This window comes from Schistocerca serialis, chromosome 10 (assembly GCF_023864345.2).
Source record: "Schistocerca serialis cubense isolate TAMUIC-IGC-003099 chromosome 10, iqSchSeri2.2, whole genome shotgun sequence".
Classification (NCBI taxonomy): domain Eukaryota; kingdom Metazoa; phylum Arthropoda; class Insecta; order Orthoptera; family Acrididae; genus Schistocerca; species Schistocerca serialis.
In genome coordinates this window covers 71,021,323-71,036,604 of record NC_064647.1, presented here as the reverse complement: position 1 = coordinate 71,036,604, position 15,282 = coordinate 71,021,323, and the positions used below count along the sequence as shown (strand labels likewise).

At 46.2% G+C, this 15,282-nt stretch overlaps 1 protein-coding gene across 1 annotated transcript in view; it reads right to left on the bottom strand.

The window, feature by feature from the left end:
- LOC126425081 (uncharacterized) overlaps window positions 1–15,282 on the bottom strand; it is a 106,096-nt gene that overhangs the window by 40,390 nt on the left and 50,424 nt on the right. Inside the window, exon 3 of the mRNA XM_050087995.1 lies at window positions 7,484–7,656. Coding sequence (XP_049943952.1) covers window positions 7,484–7,656 — 173 coding nt within the window. The remainder of the gene's footprint in view (window positions 1–7,483; window positions 7,657–15,282) is intronic.

Genomic DNA, 15,282 nt, shown 5'->3' with positions numbered 1-15,282 from the left:
GCGCTACAGTCAGGAACCGCGCGACCGCTACAATCGCAGGTTCGAATCCTGCCTCGGGCATGGATGTGTGTGATGTCCTTAGGTTAGTTAGGTTTAAGTAGTTCTAAGTTCTAGGGGACTGATGACCTCAGAAGTTACGTCTCATAGTGCTGAGAGCCATTTGAACCATCTCAGTACCCAAACATGTTACGGGACCACTGTGCCACCATCAGTGGGCTTTCGTTTTTTTTAATTCTTCAATGTGAACATTTTTTATAAATGATTATAAAATGATGTGCATCTTTAGTTCAAACAACAGATCGTTTCTTTTTGTAAATACTCACACGCGCACACACGCACACACACGCACACAGGCACACATCCACACACGCACACACACGCGCGCTCGCGCGCTAAAAAATTATACACTAAAATCTGCAAAGACGCACCATTTACACACAAAATGAATACCATATAAAAGAGAACACACACAGCTAAGAAGCGCACAGAAAACACACACACACACGCACACGCACACACACAAAGATAAAATGAAAACAAAATTCAAATTTGGCGCCGAACTCTCTGGTGAACAAATGAACAGTGACTGCGCTGGGACACACAACAAACCACAATCACACTGTGTTTTGCTGAAGTGAAGAGTGTTTTACTACGTTATTTGTGGAAAATACTTGTTATAGTTACGTGTGCATCACAACACCTCAGCATGATGCGGAGAATGCAAGTGCTTGGCACACGAAAACGTAAGTAAAAGCGAATATAGGCGCGGAAACATTGCGACAAACTAAATTACGTTCTAGAAGATAGGTTAACTTCCAGCAGAAAACTTTCTCATTAACATCGTTTGGTTGCAGATTGCAAGCTACCTCTAGTAATTAATACACAATTGATCCAGAAAATTCATGCACACCAAACGTAAAGGTATTTACAAAAAGAAACGATATGTTGTTTGAACTAAAGATGCACATAATTTTATAATCATTTAACAAAAATGCTCACATTGCAGAATAAATAAAAACGAAAAGCCACTGATGATGGCACAGTGGTGCAGCAACGTGTTTGGATACTGAGAAAAAACGGTGTTTTGCATAACTGACGGACCTCACATCCAAGAATTAAAGACGAGATTCAATCTTTAGAAAAAAGTGGAATGTATACTGCTTCATGTTACTTTTTTTGTGACAATGTATATGAAGACCAATCAGAAAAGGATAGAACTGCTAGACTGACTTAACACGAAAACATATGGAGACTGAAAAAGAGAGATTCCAACTTTGGTGAACATACTCTGAATGAATATCGTTCTGTGATATTGAAAGTCGTAGTATCATTGCCACATATACTACTACAACGCCACGCCAACGCAAGGTTGGCAGCCCCTCGTCTGCCGAGCACAGCGCACTCTAGCGGGCTGTGCAGCTCGGCGGAACTGGAGTGTGCCTCGTTCACTTCTTAGCTAGACTTCAGCCTAGGCACACGCACTCTCATAATCGGCCCTCAGCCAGTTCTGTAATGTTTCCACTGATTCTCTGAGGAGGGCCTATCAGGCTTAGTCCCTGGGAATATGTTGTATTGATGATGAAGAGTCCCATACTTCTTTACAGAGCGTAGGGGAGCGACGCGGGAGACCAGCGCAGTCTTACTAGGCAACGTCCTTGTGGAGGTGGTTTGCCATTGCCTTCCTCCGACCGTAATGGGGATGAATGATGATGATGAGGACGACACAACAACACCCAGTCATCTCGAGGCAGGAAAAATCCATGACCCCGCCGGGAATCGAACCCGGGACCCCGTGCTCGGGAAGCGAGAACACTACCGCGAGACCACGAGCCGCGGACATATGTTGTATTAGTTCATGGTATTCCATGTTATAAGACTGTCAGATCGTAGCCGCAGCTGCAGTCCTACAAACTACTGAAGATAAGTAATTTCATTGTACTACGTGTTTCCTGAATAGTAATCCTTCTCTCTAACAGTGTGCCGAACCGCGTAGTATTGCAACCTGGACTCCTTCAGCTCCTATCAACTCGGCCTCCTACTTATTTGCATTTAGTAACGAGCTGAAAACACCCGCGCATTTTGTGCCTCTAAACAGTGAGACACAATAAAAGTGATCTCCTCTATAGAGCGAGTAAAGGTATAAAACTAACGTTACTTGAACTCTGTCTGTCAAAAACACCACTCACAGGATCCTTAACGATAAATTACAGTTCCTCTACTCAAACTTGCTAACGTAGCAGTGACCAGTTAATACTGTCCTCACCATAAGATATAAGGGGGGGGGGGGGGGGAGGGGGGGGACAGTCGGACGGCCGTACTGTTGAGAATCGGTATGCTAGTCAGAAAAAATCGCCGTGAGCAATGATGCTGTCATTCCACCGACGCCACTTGAGCTGGCGTAACTTCTACGCTACGACATTCGCGATATGGGAACGCGCGCTGTCATGAAGCAGTAGGATTCCCTGTCGATGTTTCCCCCGCCGTTTCGCCTTAACCGCACACATTCTTCATTCTCCAATGGATGCCTCCTGGCATTCGTCCTTCGGCATCCAAGAGAAGAATAACAGCACGTTCGTACTGCTCGGACACAGTTGGTAATAACGTCTCCATAGTACACGCACGGAGGGAAGACGCGAATGCCATACTAATCCCTTGCCTACATGTCGGTGCTTATATACCTGCATAGGAGTCTCGCTACGTTGCGTTCACGCTGCAGCGACGCCGTCGCCCATATCCGAATGCGTGCCGGAAGCATGCGCTATCTGATATATTACAAAACGTCGCACATAAAAACGAGATCCTTCCGGGGCTTATACCTCAGGTTCTATTGCTGATAGAAATGTAGGGTCAAGTGTTTTGGACAGTCCTTGGGCTGGGGACCATTTGTATACCCCACAGAAGGCTCTTCTTAGTGTCGCTATCCAACAGTATGGGGCCAAAGTATCAATGTTACAAATTTCCTCCTGCTTAGGCAATCGGAGCGACTCAGTTGTCTTTTTGCATTTGATGCCTACGGTGAGTCTTAAGTGCCTTTTGGAAACACAATTACTTCATGGGCGTTCCCTTAGGAACCACCTCCCATCCCCCGAAATAAACCTTTTACTATCCCATTCCTTCGTACCAAAACCGAGCCGCGGATTCCAAGTAAATGGCTGAAATTCTTACGATGTATTCCCGATCTCCAAAAATTTTACTGATTTCTTTATCCGTTTACGAGATACTGAGGTTCATAGTTACCTCTCGTGTACGTGTCAAATATGCACTTAAAATCCGGTTAGAGGTGAAAATGTAGTTTATAAAGTGACGAACCACAGAGAAATAAGCTGTAAAGTATCCATAGAACCGAAAAAAAGACGTAAAATATCTTGAACTAACATTTGATTCCATCGTGATGACAAGCTATTACAGAACCAATAATGAAAGAAAGAAAAGGTTTAGGACTTTTAAAATTGATAAAAAAAAGTTATGGAGCAACAGCCCCACATCTACTTTATGTCTACCACAGTTTTATAATACCAACCCTGGAACATGCTGCACCAATATGGATGATATGAAACGTTCAAATCGGCCGCTGTGGCCGAGGGGTTCTAGGCGCTTCAATCTGGAACCGCGCTGCTGCTGCTGTCGCAGGTTCGAATGCTGCCTCGGGCATGGATCTGTGTGACGTCCTTAGGTTAGTTAGGTTTAAGTAGTTCTAAGTTCTAGGGGACTGATGACCTCAGATGTTAAGTCCCATAGTGCTTGGAACCCTTTTTTTTTCAAACATTCACACACCAAAAATATTTAACAAAATGATACGAACAGCGATAAATACTAGTCCAAGAGCCAATAGAAGATATCTATACCATGTAGCACATGTACAGCTACTAGAGCAGAGACTGATATAAGTGACAGCAAAATACGGAGAACCTAGATTAACAACAGAATCAAAAACAACGCACTCGTTAAAACAACCACCGATGCAGCTTAATTTTCCAAAACATAAATACTCGTTCCCACCAAGTGCTACTGAACAACTACGACAGAACCCAGCAAGTACAAGTTATGCCGCAGGAATTACAGGATCAATATTTGCAAGAGGATTAATATAGATTAGTTTAACATGCAAATAACCCTACTGAAGTTTTTAGGGAGGTTTTTTCCTCAGTATGGACCCAAATTCCACCTCTCAGCCAAAAGAACGGGAACTAAAATTAATATAAGGTAAAAAGCTCAAACCCTAACAAAAATAAAGAACGCAAAGAACGCAACCGCAGTATAAGAAAGGAATTACCCTTGGTTCAAACGAATTCATCGCCTGTTCGAAAATGGGTCCGCCATTCCCTTCAATAATATACACTACTGACCATTAAAATTGCTACACCACGAAGATGACGTGCTACAGACGCGAAATTTAACCGACAGGAAGAATACGCTGTGATATGCAAATGATTAGCTACTCAGAGTATTCACACAAGTTTGGCGCCGGTGGCGACACTTACAACGTACTGACATGAGGAAAGTTTCCAACCGATTTCTCAGACAAAAACAGCAGTTGACCGGCAGTCACTACTCTTGATGAACTGTGGTATCGTGTTGAAGCTGCATGGGCAGCTGTACATGTCTGTACAGGCCAGAGGTGGTTGTTCTGGGTACTGACTTCTCAGGATCTATGCACCCAAATTGCGTGAAAATGTAATCACATGTCAGTTCTTGTATAATATATTTGTCCAATGAATACCCGTTTATCATCTGCATTTTTTCTTGGTATAGCAATTTTAATGGCCAGTAGTGTATCAGTGACACCTGACGAGGAATGACTGCTAGTTAGACACACGCTTGGTGCATGTAGTATCAGTGAGCCTGCTGTCTGTGTGTTGAATGGGGAAGGTGCCCGACCTATTTCAGTTTGACCGAGGCCACGTGGTGATGTGCAGGAGTCTCTGTAGGAGCATTTCGTAAATTGCACGACTTGTATGCTTTTCGAGCAGTTCTGTGGGGAGTGTCTTCAATACGTGTCGAAACCAAGATGAAACCACGTCCAGACGTTGTCGGGTTGGGCTGCCACCCCTCATTACAGATGTCGGCTGTCGTAGGCTGGGCGGACTGGTAAAACAGAACAATCGGCGAACTGTGACGGAACTAACATCAGACTTTCATGCTGGGCAGAGTACAGTGCAGCGACCACTTCCATCGATGGCCGTCCGCAGACGGCGACCCATGCATGTGCCAATGTTAACAACACAACGTAGACAACTACGACTGAAATGGGCTCGTGACCATCGGCACTGTTCGTTAGCACAGTGGCAGAGCTTTGCATGGCCTGATGAACCCCGATACCTCCTTCAAATGGTTCAAGGAGCACTATGTGACTTAACTTCTGAGGTCATCAGTCACCTAGAACTTAGAACTAATTAAGCCTAACTAAGGACATCACACACATCCATGCCCGAGGCAGGATTCGAACCTGCGACCGTAGCGGTCGCTCGATTCCAGACTGTAGCGCCTAGAACCGCACGGCCACTGCGGCCGGCATACCTCCTTCATCATGTCGACAGGAGGGCGCGAATTCGTCGTCTTCCAGGGGAACAGCTCCCTGACGCCTGTACTGCTGGGCAGAGACAAGTTGGTGGCCATTCCATAATACTCTCGGGAACATTAACATGGGCATCCATGATTCCAATGGTGCTCGTGCAAGGCACCATGGTGGCCAAGAAGTATCGTAGACTGGTTCAATACTGTACTGTCTGCCATCGGGTTCCCTTATATGGCAGACAGCACCGCATAACAGCCATGCTATGAGGGAAACAAACCAATAGCCAAACAGGCGAAGACACCAGGAAACACGCCGAAGATTCCAGTCGATTAATAGGAACCTTTAGTTGCAGAGGTCGCCGCGACATATCCGGCCACGGATTTATAAACTGGGTTTCTACTGGCTCCAGCTCACTATATAGGCCCGGCCGGTCGAAGGCAGACCAGTCTTCGTCCGCTGCTAATGGCAACCGCTATAGTGGAGTCTCCGAGAAGATATAACCGAAGCCGCTGTACTGCACCGCCGATCGAAGTACCAGCCGACCGAGAGGAACCACATCTCCGGCTAGATCGACGGACGCCTACATCTATTGTACAGCCAGCTATTGTATTGTAGAAGAAGTTACGTTCAATAAACTGTTGGAGAATACAACAAATACCATGTACACCCCTTCATGACGTCAGTGACATTTTTCAACAAGACAATGCGCCATGTCACAAGACGAGGAGTGTGATGGAGTGGTTTGCGGAATACAGTGGCGAGTTATAATTGATGTGCTGTCCCCCAGCTCACCAGATCTCAACCCAATGGAACACATCTGGGATATGACTGAATGTGGCGTCAGATTGCATATCGCACCCCCCCCCCCCCCCATTTTCCCGAAAATTACGGGAATTAGGTGACTTGTGTGTGCAGATGTGTGTCAACTCCCTCCAGAGACCTACCAAGGCATCATTGCTTCCATGTCACGACGCGTTGCGGCTTTTATCCGTGCTAATGTGGACACACTGGCTATTAAGTATATGCTCATAATGTTCTGCCTGATCAGTGTACAAGCGTACAGTTATACATAGTTTTTTATAATATGTATGGATACCATTGTATGTATTGTATTGTATGTTAACCGGGGACCTATAAATGACGGAGAGGCTTCGTCCCCGCCGCAACCGCAGTGGTCCACAGCCCCACGACGACTACCGCAGACCACTTCCCCCCTCCGCCACCCCACACCGAACCCAGAGTTATGGTGCGATTCGGCCCCTGGTGGATCCCCCAGGGAACGTCTCACACCAGACGAGTGTAACCCCTATGTTTCCGTGGTAGAGTAATGGTGGTGTAAGCGTACGCGGAGAACTTGTTTGCGCAGCAATCGCGGAATAAGGGGAACCAGCCCGCATTCTCCGAGGCAGATGGAAAACCGCCTAAAAACTATCCACAGACTGGCCGGTTCACCGGACTTCAACACCAATCCTCCGGGTGGATTCGTGCCGGGACCAGGCGCTACTTCCTGCCCAGAAAGTCGTGCGTTATACCGCACGGCCAACCGGGCGGGCCATGGATACCATATTAGATGAAATTTTCGCACATTGCGAATTTCTAACTCGTCATCTTCCAGCGAAGGCGCCGCGATTCGGTTGATACCTCGAAAGGTTTCGCCGCTGAAATTCACCGAGAAAACCTGCATTCCCAAAGAACTTACTTACAAATAAAGACTCACCTGTTTTGCTGATGAATTCTCCTCGTGTTTTCAGCCGAGTGGTGGCGTCGTCTTGTGGCAACGTTTCAATGAGTTTCGTACCCATCATCTTCTGGCGAAGTGTGTCAACTCCCTCCCATCTTTGCCAGAAGATGATGGGTACGAAACTCATTGAAACGTTGCCACAAGACGACGCCAACACTCGGCTGATAACCCGAGAATAATTCATCAGTGGAATACGCCAAGAAAGACTGCAATCGCATGTATCTCACCTGTTTTGTTCAAGTGCCGCTGGAGAAAATTCCATTTTTGGCGCCCGGCGCATTTTCTGCCTAGGCGTATGGCTTTTGTGATGTGCCGAAGGGTGCGCAGTAATTTGGAGAGGACAGGACGCCTCTGATCGTCCGAGGTCAGCGTTTCCACGTTCCACTCCGTGATGTTAGACCTTTAAAAACAAAACGCAATCAGCTGGTGTAACAAATGAAATCCTGAAATTTGATTGTAAGAGGGGATGTGATACGCCGGAGCCAGTTGCTTTCTCCGTTCGATTCACCCGTATCGATTGTTTCCCTCTGGCGTTGCTTATCTTTGCCATTTTGGCCGGTGGTGGTGCTGGTGGGGTGGCGGGCAGACTGGATTTTGCCTTCGGAACGGCCGGTAAGTGTCGCTGCTCATAGAGTGAAACTAGTGTTTGCGTGGAGTTAGCTGGATTTGACCGGTGTATGTGGCTCGGAATGCGGAAGCGGACCTGTTATTGCAAGTTCTTGAGGCGTGACTGGGTCATGGTCTTCTACACAGGACGCTGAGCAATGTGTTATTCCTTTTGGCTATTGGGGTTGAATTATATACCATGCAGCTGTCTATTGAAGAAGTAGACATTCAAGCTTTCTAGTTTTACAATCAGACTTACCCGTGTTTTCACTAGCTTCTTTCTTATGAGAGTCAATATTGTATTGGAACTGCGACGTACTGGTGTAATAATATTATGCTTTGTCTCATCGTTGCCCTTTTAAAACTAGCCTGTTTGTGCTGGGGCAGTTTTACGTATTTTGAAATTTGAAGTCTACGGATAATACTCTTAACCATTTTTAATTTGCCTTTGTCTTGATGTGATCTCTCTTTGCAGAATTTTATCTTAATATCTTCTGGGGGCTGTTAACATTGTTTCTTTTCACTGTGGCTGTGTGTTTATGCTATTCTGTTTCAGCACTGCAGCGGCCACCTAGTCCATGTCTAAATCGATGCCTGGAGTACGACGCCTTGGCCGACCAATACCAGAGGGAACGGGAGGTTCTTTTGGCCGCGGGGAAAATGGCAACCGATACGGCGGCCACTCAGTTCTTCGGGTTGCAGTGAGTGGGGATCTTGCATTCAGTTGTTTCATCTGCATTGGGACGCCAAGGCGCCTGTTCCGTTTGCTATACTCCTTATATACACTACTGGCCATTAAAATTGCTACACCACGAAGATGACGTGCTACAGACGCTAAATTTAACCGGCAGGAGAAGATGCTGTGATATGCAAATGATTAGCTTTTCAGAGTATTCACACAAGGTTGGTGCCGGTGGCGACACCTATAACGTGCTGCCATGAGAAAAGTTTCCAACCGACTTCTCATACACAAACAGCAGTTGACCGGCGTTGCCTGGTGAAACGTTGTTGTGATGTCTCGTGTAAGGAGGAGAAATGCGTACCATCACGTTTCCGACTTTGACAAAGGTCGGATTGTAGACTATCGCGATTGCGGTTTATCGTACCGCGACATTGCTGCTCGCGTTGGTCAAGATCCAATATGGAATTGGTAGGTTCAGGAGGGTAATACGGAACGCCGTGCTGCATCCCAACGGCCTAGTATCACTAGCAGTCGAGATGACAGGCATCTTATCCGCATGGTTGTAACGGATCGTGCAGCCACGTCTCGATCCCTGAGTCAACAGATGGGGAGGTTGGCAAGAAAACAACCATCTTCACGAAAGTTCGACGATGTTTGCAGCAGCCTGGACTATCAGCTCGGAGACCATTGCTGCGACTACCCTGGACGCTGCATCACAGACAGGAGCGCCTGCGATGGTGTACTTAACGACGAACCTGGGTGCACGAATGGCAAAACGTCATTTTTTCGAAAGAATCCAGGTTCTGTTTACGGAATCATGATGGTCGCATCCGTGTTTGGCGACATCGCGGTGAACGCACATTGGAAGCGTGTATTCGTCATCGCCATACTGGCGTATCACCCGGCGTGATGGTATAGGGTGCCATTGGTTACACGTCTCGCTCACCTCTTGTTCGCATTGACGGCACTTTGAACAGTGGACGTTACATTTCAGATGTGTTACGACCCGTGGCTCTACCCTTCATTCGATCCTGTGAAACCCTACATTTCAGCAGGATAATGCACGACCGCATGTTGCATGTCCTGTAAGGGCCTTTCTGGATACAGAAAATGTTCGACTGCTGCCCTGGCCAGCACATTCTCCAGATCTCTCACCAATTGAAAACGGTTGGTCAATGGAGGCCTAGCAACTGGCTCGTCAGAAAACGTCAGTCACTACTCTTGATGAACTGTGGTACCGTGTTGAAACTGCATGGGCAGCTGTACCTGTACACGCCATCCAAACTCTGTTTGACTCAATGTCCAGACGTATCAAGGCCGTTATTACGGCCAGAGGTGGTTGTTCTGGGTACTGATTTCTCAGGATCTATGCAACCAAATTGCGTGAAAAAGTAATCACATGTCAGTTTTAATATAATATATTGGTCCTATGTATGCCCGTTTATCATCTGCATTTCTTCTTGGTGTAGCAATTTTAATGGCCAGTAGTGTATTTACCTTCAAAACTATAAAGGAAGGAGACTAGTTTTCTGAATTATACCTTATGTGCAGCGGGAGTTGAACCTATGTACATGTTAAAGATAAATACTTGATGGGAATCGGAAATCGGAAATTATGTGAATTGTCCTATTGCTATTGCCCAGGTGACCTATTTAAAAGTAACTTACTTCACCTTTATTATTCAAGTGCCCTTTGTCAAATGAAACTGATTTTACCTTTTATTATTGAAGTTGTTACAGTTAGTATAGAAGTTATGAGATGTTCTTGTTTGCAAGTAATTCAATCAGAATGGTTTTGCGTAATATACTTTTTTTCTTGTGTATCCTGTTCAAAAGAAACTTATTTCACCTTTATTTTTCAAGTGTCCTCGTTAAATGAAACTGATTTTACCTTTTATTATTGAAGAGCTTACAGTTAGTAGAGAAGTTATAAGAAATTCTTGTTTGCACCTAATTCAATTAGAAAGGTATTGTGTAATGTATTTTCTGACCTGTGAATATGATACACTTGTACAAAATTTTTGTGTAAATACTGTGCCCTTTGGGTTAAACTGTTGATCAGTAATATCTTGCAAACCCTCTGTACTTATTATTTCACTTGTCACCGGTTTGCACGTAAACACGACGTTGCAGCACGCTTAAAAGTGATGCCTCCGGATTGTTAGTGTGAAACTCTCAACGCTTTGAAAATAAAACATTCTTCATCTTTACGCTTCACGTCCACATATTTGCAGCCCTCTGACGCTAGAGGCCTCACAACTGTAGGGTGTGAGACGGCGGTGTGTGACGTAACTTTAACAGTGCGTGAGAAACAGAGTGCTGTAATCGTGTTTCGAATTCTAAGAGATCGCCCAGACACAGGGCAACCTCTCCTGACAGACCACACATGAACGCTGAAGCGATCCAGCGCCTCGAGTTCGCTCTCGTCGATCATCCTCCATATAGTCCGGACTTTGCGCCATCCTACGAGGCGTGTTTTTTATGTAAATACCGTTTTGAAATTAAAAAAAGACGTGCTAAGATATCTCAATAATTTTATTTCTACATGAAAGCCTGTACCTTAATCTACCTTTCTACATAATTTCCGTCAATATTGAGGGACTTCTCATAACGTTGTACCAGTTTTTGAATACCCTCCTCATAGAAGTCTCCCCCCGACTTGTTAAGCACTGCATCACCACTGTTTTGACTTCGTCATCGTCGTGAAGAAGCTGACCGCCCAGGTGTTTCTTCAAGTGCTGGAACAGATGGTAGTCACTGGGCGCAAGATCGGGGCTGTACGGAGGATGATCTAGAGTTTCCCATCGAAAAGATGTGATCTTTGGTCTGATTCGCCAGGTGCGGACGGGCATTGTCTTGCAGCAAAACGATGCCCTTGCTCAACTTCCATGGACTGTTGCTTTGTTTCTGGTGTGACGTAGGCCACCCACGTTCCATCGCCCGTAGCAATTTGGCTTAAGAAATCATCACCGTCGTTGTGGTACCGCTCAAGGAAATTCAATGCACTGTCTAAACGTTTGGTTTTGTGCACATCCGTCAACATTTTCGGTACGCAACTTGCGTACAATTTTCGGCAATTGAAGTGCTCGGTCACAGTGCTATACGAAACACTACGAGAAACATTAGGAAAGTCATTCCGCAACGACGAAATCGTAGGCCTAAAGCGCCTGTTTTCTCTCACCTTATCGTCCACTTCCTGCACTAAACTTTCATTAACGACCGAAGGACGCCCACTCTGTTGTTCATCATGCACATTTGTGCGGCCATCTTTAAATGCTCTCACCCACTTTCTTACCATTCCATCACTCGTAATGTTTTCTCCGTAAACTGCACAGATACCACGATGAATATCGATCGCTTTTAGCACTAAGAAATCTTATAACAGCCCGTACTTCACAGTCGGCGGGACTCACGATTATCGGAGGCATCTTAAACACTCAGTGCACAACGTAAACAAGGAAGAATCAGACTGTAATGGCGTCAGTGCGTAGATGAAGGTACAGGCTTTGACGTAAAAATAAAATTATTGAGATATCTTAGAACGTCTTTTTTTTAAATTTCAAAACGGTACTTACTTAAAAAACACGCCTCGTATATTCATCTGTTTCAAAAAGTTGAAGAACACTTTCGCGGACTTCACTTTGTGGTGATTAAGGCGCGACGGTAACACCAAACTGGTCTCTCGTGGAGAGAAATGTGCTCGTTCCCAAGGCGAGTACGTAATAAAAAAAGCACTCCGTCTTCAGGCCACGGGTGGCCTACAGGGACCATCCGACCGCCATGTCATCCTCAGTGAAAGATGTGGATAGGAGGGATGTGGGGTCAGCACACTGCTCTCCCGGTCATTAGGGTGGTATTCTTGACCGAAGCCGCTACTATTCGGTCGAGTAGCTCATCAGTTGGCATCAGGAGGCTGAGTGCACCCCGAAAAATGGCAACAGCGCATGGCGGCCTGGATGGTCACCCATCCAAGAGCCGACCACGCCCGACACCGCTTAACTTCGGGAATCTCACGGGAACCGGTGTATACACTGCGGCAAGGCCATTGCCAAGGCGAGTACGTAGAGAAAGAAATATACAGACATGAAGAATAAAGATGTAGAATGTTACTAAATTTTCTTTTATTCAAAAACCTACAAGAATTTTCACATAAAAAATTTGGAGACACTGTTTTTCAGCACATCCCAGTATTTTGTGGAACAGAATTGTTAAAGCTAAACCCAACTTATCCTTTCACAAATTTTAATGTTTTCCTTTTACAGGTGCCCAGGTCATAAGAGATGACTGAGAGTGAGCTCCTCCAGCGTAGCCGGCCAGAGTGGCCGAGCGGTTCTAGGCGCTACAGTCTGGAACCGCGCGACCGCTACGGTCGCAGGTTCGAATCCTGCCTCGGGCATGGATGTTTGTGATGTCCTTATATTAGTTAGGTTTAAGTAGTCCTAAGTTCTAGGGGACTGATGACCAGAGCAATTAAGTCCCATAGTGCTCAGAGCCATCTGAACCATCATCCTCCAGCGTAAATTAAGGGTGGTATGCGGGTCTGCTGACACATTTCCGAAAACTGACTGGTCTCTGTTGAAATACAGGGTGTCCGAAAAGTCTTTCCCTGATTACATAAATTCAGGCTAGAAGTAAGAAACAAATATGAAACTTGTGTCGAATTGTTTACAACTATCAAAGTTTTTTTTCTATTTTAGGATCGCAGCACGTAGGTAGTGGATGAGGGGAAGTGCCCAAGAAGCCATGTTAACCAATCAGGAGAAGGCAAAGTGCACAAAGCACTGGTCCGTAACAGGCCCGTCACAGGAGAAGCGGGTGCAGTTGGTGTGTTAGCTGCTGTTGCCATGAACCCACACATGAGTACACGGGACATTGCGAGAGCCGGTGGACTGAGTCAAAGTAGTGTCATGCGCATACTGCATCGTCACCGCTTTCACCCGTTTCATGTGTCGCTACATCAGCAATTACATGGTGATGACTTTAATCATCGAGTGCAATTCTGTCAATGGGCATTAACAGAGAATGCGTTGCAGTTCTACCTGTTTAACGATGAAGCGGGTTTCACAAACCACTGGGCAGTGAATCTACGGAACATGCATCACTGGTCCGTGGACAATCCTCGCTGGCTCAGACAGGTAGAGCGACAGCGACCGTGAACTGTAAATGTATGGTGCGGAATCATCGGCGACCACCTCATTGGTCCTCACTTCATTGCAGGGGCCTAAACAGCTGCAACATACATTGCGTTTCTACAGAATGATCTGCCAACGTTGCTCGAAAATGTCCCACTGGAAACGCGTCGACGTATGTGATATCAGCATGATGGTGCATCTGAACATTCCGCAATTAACACTAGGCTGACCCTTGACAAGATGTTCGACGGGCGTTTCATAGGACGTGGAGGACGCATAAATTGGCCAGCCCGTTCTCCTGATCTTACACCTCTGGACTTCTTTCTGTGGGGTACGTTAAAGGAGAATGCGTACCGTGATGTGCCTACAACCCCAGAGGATATGAAACAACGTACTGTGGCAGCCTGCGGCGACATTACACCAGATGTACTGCGGCGTGTACGACATTCATTACGCCAGAGATTGCAATTGTGTGCAGCAAATGATGGCCACCACATTGAACATCTATTGGCCTGACATGTCGAGACACACTCTATTCCACTCTGTAATTGAAAACGGAAACCCCGTGTGTACGTGTACCTCACCTCTCATGGCAATGTACATGTGCGTCAGTGAAAAAGACCAATAAGAAGGTGTTAGCATGTGCACGTAATGTGCTGTTCCAGTCTCTTCTGTACCTAAGGTCCATCACCGTTCCCTTTGGATCCCTACGTAATCCGGTGCTCTCCGATACCCGCGATCGAACAACGGAGGAGTGGTACTCAAGCGTTAACTTTAGGTTACAATATCTCCGGATGTTATTAACATTTTACAATGCAACAAACGGCACTGATTACGTATTTGTTTATATGTTCAGATGTGCTAACAAAACTAACGCAGTTCCATTTAAAAAAACGTAGGTTTGTGTTAAAAAACATACTTCCGTGCATTTTTTTATGGTTTGTATTAACCAATTACACTAGCCCCTCTCCTCACGTTCGGTCTGTGGAATCGATTCGTCAGTATTTGATGTGGTTTACGAAATATATCCAGCGGTAATGTTAGGTGACTCACCCTGTATATATATACCTCGTTCAAACTCAGCGAGGTGTTGATAACGGTGCCTTTGTCACCCTAAAGGCAGGATTCACTAACGTCAACTCACCATATATATATATACACTCCTGGAAATGGAAAAAAGAACACATTGACACCGGTGTGTCAGACCCACCAAACTTGCTCCGGACACTGCGAGAGGGCTGTACAAGCAATGATCACACGCACGGCACAGCGGACACACCAGGAACCGCGGTGTTGGCCGTCGAATGGCGCTAGCTGCGCAGCATTTGTGCACCGCCGCCGTCAGTGTCAGCCAGTTTGCCGTGGCATACGGAGCTCCATCGCAGTCTTTAACACTGGTAGCATGCCGCGACAGCGTGGACGTGAACCGTATGTGCAGTTGACGGACTTTGAGCGAGGGCGTATAGTGGGCATGCGGGGGGCCGGGTGGACGTACCGCCGAATTGCTCAACACTTGGGGCGTGAGGTCTCCACAGTACATCGATGTTGTCGCCAGTGGTCGGCGGAAGGTGCACGTGCCCGTCGACCTGGGACCGGACCGCAGCGAC